Source organism: Rhinoraja longicauda, chromosome 8 (assembly GCF_053455715.1).
Source record: "Rhinoraja longicauda isolate Sanriku21f chromosome 8, sRhiLon1.1, whole genome shotgun sequence".
Taxonomy (NCBI): Eukaryota; Metazoa; Chordata; class Chondrichthyes; order Rajiformes; family Arhynchobatidae; genus Rhinoraja; species Rhinoraja longicauda.
Window position 1 is genome coordinate 48,942,696 of NC_135960.1, and position 14,571 is coordinate 48,957,266.

Consider the following 14,571-nt stretch of genomic DNA (forward strand, 5'->3'; position numbering starts at 1 on the left):
CTCCTGAGAAGCTGCCTGACCTGCTGAGTTACTCCAGCACTTTGGGTCTATTGTCGGTTTAAACTAGCATCTGCAGTTCCTTCCTACAAACTTGTTTCTATTATGCTCTTCAGCCCTTTCTAAAATGCTTTCTAGCCAAGGGTGTATTTCTCAGCTATGGTAATAGCTGTATTGTAGCACCTCATTGTAAACTTCACAGACCTTCACTATTCAGCAATGGGATAATGGGCAGATAATCTGTCTTTGAACTGCAGATCCTTTGTTTCTTCAGCATAAATTAAATTAGAAGTAATTGCCAGTAAATAATTGAGCTATAAATAATAGGTGACAATTCTGGTTTGGAGAAGGTTCTCGATCTGAAACGCTGCCTATCCATGTCATTCAGAGATGTCAACAGTGTTTTATTGTCATCTGGGTAATATTTTGAGTTGAGACCCTTCTTCAGTCTGAAGAAAAGTCTGAAATAAATTACCAAGTCGTATTTGATACATACATATAATAAAAATACCTTGTTCTTCAGACTGTTGTTGTGACTTACTTGAAGGCATTTCATGTTCAGGGACTGCAGGAGAAAGTTTATATTCACACAGACACTAACAGCTTTGAAGTGACATGGGTGTGATGTTTTTTGTCTCCGTCACGGTCGTTATGGAGCTTCCGGAAGTTGACACGAAGGAATGAAGTTAGCGACTTGGTCCGTACGAAAGATAAACAAGAGACAATGTGTTGCCAAATCAAAGATTGGCTCAGTTTCTTAGTTTTGATGACCAATTTATGCCACAAAACATTTTTTTATTGACTTTAAAAAGTCAGAAAATATAACATTAACAGTCAGTTTTTGACTCCACAATGTTTTCGATATATTAAATTTGAATATAAGAAAAAATAATTAACTCACCCCAAAATCACTACTACCATAGGATACCTCGTTGGGGTTTGTGAAAAGCTGTGGAGGTTTGGAGCCTCTGTGGTTTAACTTAGAGGTACCGACCCTGATAACAGTCATTGTGACAATGGACACCAAGCACAACGACTGTTCAGGCTAGGCAGAGATATTTGCTAGGCAGAATACCAGACATGTTACTGTATTTTTCTCCTGGTATTGATGAAGATATTTCCCTAGATCATTATCAAAACATACATGTATGAGGGCCCATGTGAAGTATATTTATGAAATAAATATTCATGACTAAATGTGGCAGAGTTTTTATGTCACATTTTTGGTGTCCAAAATGGTGGTAAAACGAAAAAATTGTGTCATGAATAAAGTTTTTGACTTTCGGTCTTGAAGTTATCTAATTTATGTCTGCTATTTATAAAGTTTCACATGATGGGTAGATGTTTGTTAAGAACAGTATACTGGTGTCAAAACCTGGATAATAATCTTGTTCCTCAATCTCTCCAGTATTATAAAATACACATATGCAATAAAATACTAAACAAGACTACTTTCATTTACATGACATTGCTGTGTCCCAAACATTGTGGTGCCCTGAAATGGGGGGCACTATGTATAAACATACTGTCATTTCTTCATGGTGAAACCAAAATGTATAAAAATGGCCTTTATTAAAATCTGACAATATGCACTTTAACCACATGTGATTTTTTTCTATTACAAATCTCAAATTGTGGAGCAGAGGCAAATAAATAAATGTCTTTGTCCAAACATTATGGAGGGCACTGTACTCTTATTGTTATTGAAACTAAATGTAAAATACCTTGTGTTTGATATTTAACAGACATTGTTGTACAAATTAGTATTTTGGAACCAAATAATAGGCAATAAAATCTGACACTTCATGTGACAAGTTAAAACTTCCAGAGTATTTTAATGGAACGTTATTAAATTGCAACCAGTGCCAGAGGTTATAAATAGCACTGTCTGTAAGAGGATTGTTAAATTATTAACTGGGATTTTCATGTTAGACTGAATTCAGAAATTGTGGGCTTTGTGGAGTAATGATGATGAATGTCAGTTTTGCTCTCTTTCCCAATACATAATCTGAGCAAGTACTGTTTGGACTAGCTCATTTTTTAATCAAAAAAAGGACACAAAGTGCTGAAATAACTCGGCGGGTCTGGCGCCATCTCTGGAGAACATGAATAGGTGATGTTTCGGGGAGGGACCAGTGAGATCCTGGAGCATATTGGCATTGAGGAGATGCGAGAGATATTGAAAGGCATAACAGTGGGAAAAGTCCCAGGGTTTGAGTAGGTGTGCCCCAGGTTGTTGTGGGACGCAAGGAAGGGGATTGCTGGGGCTGTGGCAGAGATTTTTTGTATCTTCATTAGCACAGGTGAGGTACCAGAAGATTGGAGAATGGTAGAGTTGTGCCTTAACTGTCGCATCCACTCAACACACCAGCCGCAATTTACAGCGGCCATTTTTATCTAAACCCGCAAGTCTTTGGGACGTGAAAGGAAACCACAGCACCCAGAGGAAACTCAATTTTGCAGGGAGAACGTGCAAACTCCACATAGACAGCACTCGCTGTTAGTATTGAATCCAGCTGTCTGGGGCTGTGAGGCAGCAGCACTACCTGCTGCGTCACAGTGCCACCATGTGCTGCATGTTTAGTGCCACCATGTGCTGCATGTTTAATGCAGGCCACAAATTAAGGAGGCAATTTTTACATTGAATGACATTTAATATCCATTCAGTTAATTTGTCATTTTTATTTTTAAAAGGGCTGTACATCTCAAGTATTAGAGCACATACATTTCAAGCAAGTTTATTAATCTCCTGAAGTAATTAGTCCATCTAATTTTGCAGAGACTCACTGGGTGTAATATTTAGATTTCCATATTAAACTGCACTCCAGGACACCTTTAGAAATAATGGTGAATGCTAAGTTTCCATCGTTGTAGGTACATTTTTTGGGGGAGGTTAGAAATATCTTAGATGAAAGTAAAGAACTCAAGCTGTAAACCTTTGTCTCAATTCCAAAAATCATTAAGGAATCAGATTTTCTGACATTAAAATTTAATTAGAAAAATCCCACAAAACCACATTCATGATTGCAAACCTATAAACATTTTAAAAAACCTGCCTGATACAGGAGACATTCATGACATAAATATACACATAAATTATACTAAATATTTTCAGGTCGATTTATTTCAAAATCTGCCTGTAAGCTCTTTTGTAGTCTTGCAATATTAGCATCTAATGCTGCTAAGCTGTTCTTGAAATTTTGCTCATCCCTGGAATTAAACGAAGAAACCGATGACGTGCTGCAATTAGATTTTAGATATCTATAATCAAAACTTAAGAAACTTGAATCTACTGCTGAAACAGTGTCGATCTGTAATTGTGGCTCATTTCTCCATGTTGGAGTGGTACACAGATCTAAATTGGATTTGGGAAGATGTACAACTTTGTCCAAAGGCCTCAGCGGGATGTGATTATTTTCTGACACTCTAGTTTCTGATGAATAATCGCTTGGTATCATATTTTCCTTCAACCTATCAGTAACGGATATTTCCTCAAACACCACCTTTTGTGTGTTTTCCAACTCATCCAGTGGATGTGGCATTACTATCAATCCATTACATGAATTTCCACTATCGTAAGGCAACACATTTAATCTAGTATATGATTGCACTGGTATACATTCTCTCCTCACTGGTTCTTTTTCTTGCTGGCAGGCATTGCCTGTTAATGGAATGTAAGTAGTTTCATCCAGCTTAGAGTCTTCATGCTTAACATCATGACATTCAGTCTGTACACTGTACCTAGAAAAACCTGAGGGTGAAGACTTTTCTGACATGCCATTATTTTGACAAATTCTGGTTGACACGGTAGTTAAATTAGGTTGTTCACATTCAGGCACTTTGCACAGCAATGATGAAGCATGTGTGTTGTGTACAGAATTGGTGCTCAGATTTTTAAGATAAGCTGTCACGGAGCTCAAACCTGGATCATCTTGCAGATGCTTTTCATATTCCTGAAGGTTGTTTCTGGTCAGTTTGGATTTGGGTTTCACAAAATCCATACTAAGATCATGGAGAAGTCTTTCCATGCTGCCTTGCAAAGTTCTGTTGAACAGCCAAACCATATAAACATTTGATTACTGTGTCCCATAAAGTGTAAAAATTATATCACACAATCAAAATTTGGAGCGGCATTGTGGCGTAGTGGTAGAACAGCTGCCTTACAGCCCCAGAGATTCGGGTTCGATCCTGACTACGGGTGCTGTCTGCATGGAGTTTGTACGTGCTCCCTGTGACTGCATGGATTTTCTCCAGGCGCTCCAGTTTCCTCCCACACCCCATAGATGGACAGTTTGTAGGCTAATTGGCTTTGGTAAAATTGTAAATTATCTTTAGTGCGTAGGAAAGTGTTATTGTACAGGGTGATCGCTGGTCAGCGTGAACTTGGTAGGCCGAAGGGACTGTTTCTGTGCAGTATCTCTAAAGTAAATTTTTAGTCAAACAGATGGTACGAAAAGTACACAAAGATTAACTCAAATGTGAGAAACCTCTTACTGCACAAAACCAAACAATACCTTTGTAGACAATTCCCCTGCAAGCTCTTGCAGAAAAAATAGAAAAATCAATTGGAAAGCAAGCTTGAATTTATGTTCTGTATTTGTTTCACATTTGATAAAGGTTTGTTCAATAAGACACTCTTCTCAACAACGCAAAGTATGAATCAGCTGCTCCAATCATTTCTAAAAGTTTGCCTTGACGCAGAGAACAGAAATGAAGAAAAATTTGTTGAGTGTTGATCTCCCCTTTACTTATATTTTAGGGTCTGGATGTTGCTGACAATGCCAACACGCCTGTTGATGGACTAAGTGACCTGGGTTGGTTTTGAATCACAAATAAGTCACCAATATGGCTTTGAGTGGAAAAATGGCAGATTATGTCCCGTGAAAGATATTAGTAAAACGGATAAAGTGCATTTAGAAACACCAATCTGATATTTTATAGTCATCATTAGGAATTTATTTTGTAAATTTCAGATTACTGATTTGAAATTAAATGCCACAGCTGCCATGACGGGACTTAAACATGCCTCTGGATTGTTAGTCCAATAATTCAAATGTACCTGACACTTAAAAGACATTTGGACAGCTACATGGACAGGAAAGGTTTTGTGTGATAATGGGCCAAATGTAGACAGGTGGGACTAATGTAGATGGGACACCTTGATCAGCATAGGCAAGGTGAGCCAAAGGGCCTGTTTGTGTGTTGTATCACTCTATGATTCCATAAATGTACCACTTACCTGGATGTATATTATGAATTTCTCATTTATAGTGTGCGAAAACTAAAAAGTGCTAAAACTAATTATGGTCAAATAGAAACATTAAAGCCTGCTCTAATTAATTAGTTCTTGACTTCAACTTCGTTATGCTTCCTGAAAATCTGAGATGGCAAAAGTAGCAAATGCAGAATTCAATCCTGAAGAACCACAAAAAAAAGCAACTATTATATTTGAAAGTGAAAATGGCTCTCATCACACAGCACTATCACCTGTGTATTATTTAACCAAAACTCTCAGGTACACAAGGGAAGCAGCACCAGCATTCATTGTTTTTTCTGATTGCTGTTCTATCCTCATGTCAGGAACAACAGCACTCCCAGCAAGATTACCTTCCAAGGATACATCACAATTTAGTTCACTGGATTTTAGACACTACACTTGAGAACAAACTTCAAAATAACACCTGCGTCCCTATCTTGTACCTGACACCATTTTGATAAAGTTGATAAAATGCTTAGGAGGCTGCTTGGCTATAATGCACAATGAACATTTTAAAGCAAATTCATAAATCAAAGCTTACTGTGTAGAAATAATAATAAATCATCACGTATTTTCTTATTGCCCATGTTATGTGTGTTTCATTATTCCAGAATTAAATCAATAACATTGGGTCCGAAGAAGGGTCTCAACCTGAAATGTTATCTATTCCTTTTCTCCAGAGGAGCTGCCTGACCCACTGAGTTACTCCAGTGTGTGTCTCCAATATCCCACCCCCTTCCTGAAGCAGGACAAAGGGAAGCTACAACCTGCAGCCTCAAGTCATAATCGTGCACACCGGCAGTAAAAGAACTCCAGAACCAAACTCCCTGGCTAGGGGTTAGTGCTGAAGCAACTACCAGATTCTACTTTCTACTGCAAGGTGAATAGTGGCATCCCACAAGGATTAGTGTTTGGGCCATTGTTGCAATCCCTATGAATAATCCAGATTTGGGGATGCAAGCCCCAATTTTTAAATTCGCAGAGATAGAATTATGAACTGTGAAAAGGGCAAGTGATACATTGGAATAACAAGTAACTGCAGATGATGGTTGAGTGTCACCTGAAGTTTTATGTGGAGAAACAGGAGGTGGTGTATTTTAGTAGCAAGGATGAACAGAGGCAATCGGGAGTAAGGGATAGTATTGCGAAGGGATGCAGCAGTGGAGGGTTCAAAACTTATTTTGGTATATTAGTCATTGAAAGTGGTAGACCCGATTGAGAAAGCAGCCGATAAATCAATTTTATTCCTAGGCTTTATCAATTGCAGTATAGGGAATAAAAAGAAACAGAGTCATATTGAACTTTCCTAAAATACGGGTCTGGCCTCAGCTGGTGTATTGTGTTCAAATTGAAAGAAGGATGTTCAGGGAATTACAAGGATGTGAAGGTCCAGAAAAGATTTACAAGAATGATTCTGGGATTGAGGGACTACAGTAGGCCACGTGGATTGAGAGTAGATTAGAGAAGATGGAACTATTTTTCTTTCGAGAAGGGAAACTGGAGATTGAAGAAGCTTGTAAAATAAAGAGGTTTCTGGACAGAATGGATGGTGGGAGGCATTTCCCCATCAGTGAAAAGGTTGAGGATTAGCAGTCACAGAAACAAAATAAATGGGAAGTTGATCAAAACCGACACAAGGAAGTATTTTTCACATACTGTGTGGGTGGCATCTGGAGTGTACGGCTCGCAGATGCAAAGGCAGGAACTTTTGAGGTTTCAAGAGGGAATAGGATAAACATATAGTGAAGAAGGATGTGTAAGGCAAAAGAGAAAAGGGCAGGAGGTGAAGTCAGTGAATTGCTCTGGCAGAAAGTTGGTGTGGACGATGGAGAATGGCAGAACAGTGGGAGAAACTGACTAATTCAGCAGGTTATGCAGCATCTGTGGAGTCAACATTTTGGGTTGAGACCCTTTCATTGAGACAAAGAGGAAAGATAGTTAATATATAGCAATAGAGATAAAGGGCAGATAGAACTAGGTGGGAGTGGGGTAGGACCAGATGGAGAGGGAATGAGAAGCAGATAGGGAAGGGAATGGGAAAGGTGTACAAAGGGAGATGGAAACTATAAACACAAGAAACTGCAAGTACAGGTTTGTAGAAAAAGATAAAGTGCTCAGCGGGTCAGGCAGCATCTCTGAAGAACATGGATAGGTGATGTTTTGTGTCAGGACCCATCTTCACACATCTTGTGGTGGGGGGAGGACAAAGTCTGGTGATAGGTGGGTATAGGGAAGGAAGTTTTTTGATAGGCAGATGGTTGGGCAATCACGAAAAGACATAAAATGAGCTAACAATAGAAGAGGTGAGAACTGTGAAACTAGAGGAAGGAATATAGATGGAAGGGGAGAAATTGGTGCAAATCCAGGTGGGGCACAGGAAAGAGGAGGGGGGAAAGAGTTGTTTGTAGGTTAGTTACCCAAAATTGGAGTATTCAATGTTCATACCATTAGGTAATAAAGTACCCAAGCAGGATACGAGATGTTGTTCCTCCAGTCTGCATGTGGCCTCACTCTGGCAATGGAGAGAGGCCCAGGACAGAAAGATCAATATGGGAGGTGGGAGTTAAAATGCTCAAGAATGCTAGGTGGATAAGTGAGTATGAGAAAGACATTACTGATGTTGGCTACTGAAACTGGTAAATACAATGTTCATACGGTTGGGTTGGAAGCTACCCACATGGAATACAAGATGTTATGGCAGTTGTTTGGAGCAACTTCAGCTACAGAAAATAATACCGTCTGAGCTTTTTCATGCTCCCTCTTAACATCAAGTATTTGTTCTTGGATTATAAAGATTAGAGCTCCTAGCATATATATATATTTATCTCAATTATATTTTAATAACATACAATAAATCTTTTGCCATCTTTTCTCAAAGTGTTTAATCCTACTATCTATATACTAAAACTCTTGTTTGTTTGTTTGTTCCTGAACTACAGCCAAAACGGTACACGATAGCGCGACAATTTTAGGCTCACCGTCGTCCCTTTGGTGCTAATGGAAGAAGTTTCATTGAAATCTGTGTTATATTTTTAAAGTTATTCACATTTGAAAGTTTAAATCTATCTCCGAGGGAGGGGGATGGAGTGGGGGCGGGGGAGGAAGGAAGGATAAGGGAGGTTGAGGGGGATGGAGTGGGGGGGGGGGGGGGGAGAGGAAGTATAAGGGACGTTGAGGGGGGTGGAGTGGGGAGGGGGGGGGGGGAGAGGGTGCTGCACCAATGCAGGAGAGGTTTGGGCCCAATGGGTCCACTTGGTCTAGTTCAATATATTCTTGCTAACTTCTTACGCCGCTTGGAAATTATAATTGCCTGAACAGCACTCAAAATGATGTCTGGCCAACTGTAATAACTGCTAATTAACAGCAGTATGACCTTCCAAGCCCCACCTTAACGACTGAATTGTAGAGACGAGTCAAACTTAATTTCACTCAAGCACTCGACAGGGTGGGTTTTCACTACATTCATCTTACTTGCTCAGAGCCAAAGCTCAGCTAATTATAATTACCAACGCCATTCACTAAATATATATTCAAAACTTAATTTTAAAGTTTTCACAAATTTGAACACTACAAGGTAGAATACTGCTGGGTGCTGACTGCAAGGTCAGCTTGCCACTGGCTTGGTTTAAATAAAAGTTTAACTCTGGAAATCCTCCTAGTGGGAAATTGTGGAAATAGCAAAGAAGGTTTAATGTGATAATGCCCGATGGATCAGGAGTATCTTCTATGGCATGTGTCAAATGTGGTGGTCCCAAAAATGAAACTGAAAAATGCCTAAATTTATATTTCAAATATTGAGAACAAAAATCCAATTCTTTCATCCTGCAATGAAATAAGATACAGCATACTGTAAAATCCAGTGCAGTTGTAATTAAAAGGCGGTCTTTGCTTAAGTTTAAACCTGCCATTTACTGGTGCCACAGTTAATACTAATGAACAGATATTTGAGAAGAATCACAAACGTTGGAATTAGCAGGCGTGTCGATTTATATTGTAAAAATAACCCTTGTAGTTATTATAAACATACATTAAGAAATGTACTCTGTTATTGTCTCTACAACAAGAATATTCTTTGCACTAATACTAATTTTAAGTGTAAGAAAATAACTGCAGATGCTGGTACAAATCGAAGGTATTTATTCACAAAAAGCTGGAGTAACTCAGCAGGTCAGGCAGCATCTCAGGAGAGAAGGAATGGGTGACGTTTCGGATCGAGACCCTTCTTCAGACTGATGTCAGGGGGGCAGGACAAAGGAAGGATATAGGTGGAGACAGGAAGATGGAGGGAGATCTGGGGAAGAGAGGGACAGAGGAGCTATCTAAAGTTGGAGAAGTCAATGTTCATACCGCTGGGCTGCAAGCTGCCCAAGTGAAATAGGAGGTGCTGTTCCTCCAATTTCCGGTGGGCCCCACTATGGCACTGGAGGAGGCCCATGACAGAAAGGTCAGACTGGGAGTGGGAGGGGGAGTTGAAGTGCTCAGCCACTGGGAGATCAGGTTGGTTAAGGCGGACTGAGTGAAGGTGTTGAGCGAAACAATCGCCGAGCCTGCGTTTGGTTTTGCCGACGTAAAGAAGTTGACATCTGGAGCAGCGGATACAATAGATGAGGTTGGAGGAGGTGCAGGTGAACCTTTGTCTCACCTGGAAAGACTGTTTGGGTCCTTGGATGGAGTTGAGGGAGGAGGTAAAGGGACAGGTGTTGCATCTCCTGCGGTTGCAGGGGAAAGTGCCCGGTGATGGGGTGGTTTGGGTAGGAAGGGACGAGTGGACCAGGGAGTTACGGAGGAAACGGTCTCCGCGGAACGCAGAAAGGGGAGGGGATGGGAAGATGTGGCCAGTAGTGGGGTCCTGTTGGAAGTGACGGAAATGTTGGAGGATGATTTGTTGGATACGCTGGCTGATGGGGTGGAAGGTGAGAACGAGGGGGGATTCTGTCCTTGTGGCGGCTCCCACTCCCAGTCTGACCTTTCTGCCATGGGGTTTCTCCAGTGCCATTGTGAGGCTCACCGGAAATTGGAGGAACAGCACCTCATATTTCACTTGGGCAGCTTGCAGCCCAGCGGTATGAACATTGACTTCTCCAACTTTAGATAGTTCCTCTGTCCCTCTCTTCCCCTCCCCAGTTCTATATCTTCCTGTCTCCACCTATATCCTTCCTTTGTCCCACCCCCCTGATATCAGTGTGAAGAAGGGTCTCGACCCGAAACGTCACCCATTACTTCTCTCCTGACATGCTGCCTGACCTGCTGAGTTACTCCAGTTTTTTGTGAATAAATACTAATTTTAAAATTAGTTTATCTAACCACATTGAGCAGAAAAAAAATCAAATGCTTTCATTCTGCAATCAAATACGATACAAATGGAGTTCCAAAATCACTGATTACCTGGTTAATTCCCGCAAACTATTCACTTCCGCATCACGTTGATGGAGTGTTATTTCCAAGATTTGATTTCCTTTCTCCGAGGCTTCCAGTTTTAGCTGAATCTTTCTCATTTTCGTTAAAGCATCATCGACTTCTGGAGGAGGAGAACCAACGAAAATAAAGGTCTCGCTTCTGCTCACATTCAGAGAACTGTAACCAAAATATTTCTGACCTACCCATCTTCACTCGAGTTGTGTCCATCTCACACTGTTGTCTGCTCTGGAACAGATCCTGTTCTTTCCCTTGCATCTGCCGGAGTAATTGGTTGTTCTGCTCACTTTGACTGCTTATCACATTCAGCAGCTCTTCGTTTTTCTTTTGCAAAGACTCAAGCCCTTTCAATGACTCTCTCAGCTGGGCCTGCAATGTTGTATTTATGGACTGCAGGGAGATCACTGTAAAAGACCAAAAAATATCCAGAGACAAAGAGGTAAAACAGGCTTTTTTTTTGCTATACAGTTTAAAAAAAAAAGGATATTAGGATGAACTACTAGGAAGGATGTTATTGGCTGGCACAGCAAATTAGTCTAGTTGGGTTTATTGTCTCATGTATCGAGGTACAATGAAAAGCTTTTAGTTGTGTGCTAACCAGTCAGTGGGAAGACTATACATGATTACAATCGAGCCGTCCACAGATTAAGAAGTTCATTTTGGAACCAATGAATGCAAAAGGAAATTGGGTGATTCTTTGGATAGCATAAATGGATGACAGTGAATCAACATCTTATCATTTTCAAATGCACATACTAAGTATTAAGATCAAAGTAACAAATTGGATAAACAAGACGTAACATTGATTGATACCAGATTATTCCAATTTATCGTTTCCCTTTTACACATATTTCTGCAATTGATTTTTAAAAAGTATGAATCCAACACATCCTGCTGGCATTAATACTTAATCAACTCTGTGTACTATAGGGAATGATAAAGTAACTGAACTTGGGTTACTAAAGATAGCCACAAAATGCTGAAGTAACTTAGCAGGTCAGGCAGCAACTCTGAAGAAAATGGACAAGTGATGTTTCTCTGCCCGAAACATAACTTGTCCATTTTCTCCATAGATGCTGCCTGACGCGCTAAGTTAGTCCAGCACTTTGTCCTTGTACACCAGTTACTGAAAGTAAACATGCAGGTAGTGAAGAAAGCTAATGGCATGTTGGCCTTCATAACGAGAGGATTTGAGTAAAGAGGTCTTTCTGCAGTTGTACGGGGCCCTGGTGAGACCATATCTGGAGTATTGTGTGCAGTTTTGGTCTCCTAATTTGAGGAAGGACATCCTTGCTATTGTGGCAGTGCAGTGTAAGTTCATGAGGTTAATCCCCGGGATGGCGGGACTGTCATATGAGGAAAGATTGGAAAGACTGGGCTTGTATTCACTGGAATTTAGAAGGATGAGAGGGGATCTTATAGAAACATATAAAATTATTAAAGGACTGGACAAGCTAGATGCAGGAAAAATATTCCCAATATTGGGGAAGTCCAGAACCAGGGGCCACAGTCTAAGAATAAAGGGGAGGCCATTTAAAACTGAGATGAGAAAAAAACCTTTTCACCCAGAGAGTTGTGAATTTGTGGAATTCTCTGCCACAGAAGGCAGTGGAGGCCAATTCATTGGATGCATTTAAAAGAGAGTTAGATAGAGCTCTCGGGGCTAGCGGAATCAAGGGATATGGGGGGAAGGCAGGCACGGGTTACTGATTGTGGATGATCAGCCATGATCACAATGAACAGCGGTGCTGGCTTGAAGGGCCAAATGGCCTTCTCCTGCACCTATTTTCTATGTTTCTATGTAAGAGTACAATCAAGCTATGAAAAGCAGTCTGAAGAAGGGTCCCGATCAGGAACATTACCTATCCATGTTCTCCAGAGAAGCTGCGTGATCTGCGGATTACTCCAGCATTTTGTGTCTAACTTAGGTATAAACCAGCATCTGCTGTTCCTTTTTATTACAACTGAACTTGGATTACTGTTTATTATCCATAACCCTGCCATCAAATTGTTCACCAAATGGAAATACAGTAATCAGCACAAATATTTTGAAAAATATACAAAATAGATTGTATTGTCATGAAAAAGTATACTAAGAAAATCAGTGGTAGCAGATTACATGCCAGCTCTTAAAAGTGAATACATGCCCTGTTTAATGGAGCTCGTTCCATACACCCACCACCCTTTACCATGTTACATTTATTTTTAGCAATATTTTAAAACTAACCAAGTTTTTTTTTCCTTTTAAAATTATATCTTTACTGGGTTTCAGCACAGAGATTTAGATTGTAATGAATAATGCACATTTTATTTGCAAAGTCAGATACCTTCATAGTTGCAACCTGCAGATCGCGAATCTTTTTCAGCTTTTTCTCGTTCCCGAAGTTGTTGGTTTACTATTCTTAACCGTCTACAAAATTTAAAACACAACAATGTAATTTGGGAACTTAAAAAAATATCAAATCTACCAATATTTACCATAACTAAGGTGCCCTAAACAACAGCTAAAGGTTTCCTGATTAGAGAGATTTCAATTCTCTTACTTTTGTCTTTTAAATTTCCAACAACCCAAAACCAGTAGCAAGGCATGCAAGCAAAGAATTTCACTGTGATTTGTCACATGTGACAAAAAAGTATTCTATTCTATCTATTCTAATGTAGACAGAAATAAAGACAGAATTTAAAATGGTATCAAGGGTGTAAATTTACGGTATGTTTCAATGTTTACATTTTTCTGTCACCTTCACACCCTCTCACCAAGGATGAACAGAAACCATACAATTATTTGAATATTCACAAAATGCTGGAGTAACTCAGCAGGTCGGGCAGCATCTCGGGAGAGAAGGAATGGGTGACGTTTCGGGTCGAGACCCTTCTTCAGACTGATTTATTTGAATATACCGCATTTATTTAGTAACACTCCTTATTTTGAATCTTGAAATGTTAGTTGCCTGTAATTCTTCATTGGGCTCTCGTTTTGATTAGACTTGCAAGAAAAATTAAGTGCAAAGCAGACATTAGGAATTAAATACTACTGACCTGCGAAGCTGTGAATTCTCACTGCGGAGCGGCTGAAGACTCAGAGCTATTTCTGCTTCTACGTTAGTGCTTCCAATCACAGTTGGGAGTAGAGAGATACTATCTTCGAGCTCTATTATCAACCTGAGAACTTCAGAGTCATCTACGAATAGAAACACAGTATTTAAAAAATCTTGGTATATTACTTTGCATCACTATTTATCACCGAATACTTACGCTCAGTCCACCAAGGCCTGCTGGATCTCCCAGTTGCCAACCATTGTAACTCCCTTCCCATTACTATACTGACCTTTTTGTCCTGGGCCTCCTCCATTGGCAGAATGAGGCCACACACAAACTAGAGGAACAGCACCTCATATTCCACTTGACAAGCTGACTGAACAGCATTCCCCAATTTTAGAGAAATAACCCAAAAACCCCACATCCTCTTTTTCCTCCCTTTTCCATGCATGTGCACCATCCCCACCTCTCTTCCCGCTTTCTCCCTGCTATTACAGTCAGTCTGAAGAAGGGTCCCGACCCGAAATGTTGCCTATCACGTTCTCCTGCCGGACAAGCTGAGTTTCTCCAGCACTTTGCATTTTTGCTTACAAGTCAGCTTTCATTTTTGTTGTCAGTTTTCAAAGTAACTTTTAAGTGGTTCTCTAATTCCCAATGGGAATAACCAATTCGGCCCTTGCAATACAAAAAGTTTTCTTGTGTTACAAAACCGAACATTGTAACTGTTCCAGCTCACTGTTAAGAAATTCATCTCATTCCTTTGAAACAAATAACATTTCACTTTGGTAATCAAACACAGCTAGAGGATATATTGAATGACTAATACTTACTCGACTTCTCAAAAAGTCAATTAAAATATTTAC

General features: G+C 40.0%; 1 protein-coding gene across 2 annotated transcripts in view; it reads right to left on the reverse strand.

Moving 5' to 3' along the window:
• Nucleotides 1–2,357: 2,357 nt before the first annotated feature.
• Nucleotides 2,358–14,571, reverse strand: part of ccdc14 (coiled-coil domain containing 14) — a 29,839-nt gene continuing 17,625 nt past the window's right edge. For both annotated transcript variants that reach the window (XM_078404517.1, XM_078404519.1), the window contains 5 exons: nt 13,709–13,850; nt 12,997–13,079; nt 10,855–11,073; nt 10,640–10,772; nt 2,358–4,041 (listed from right to left, as the gene is read on the reverse strand). In XM_078404517.1, the coding sequence (XP_078260643.1) occupies nt 3,099–4,041; nt 10,640–10,772; nt 10,855–11,073; nt 12,997–13,079; nt 13,709–13,850 (1,520 nt within the window). In that variant the 3' untranslated portion in view covers nt 2,358–3,098. The remainder of the gene's footprint in view (nt 4,042–10,639; nt 10,773–10,854; nt 11,074–12,996; nt 13,080–13,708; nt 13,851–14,571) is intronic.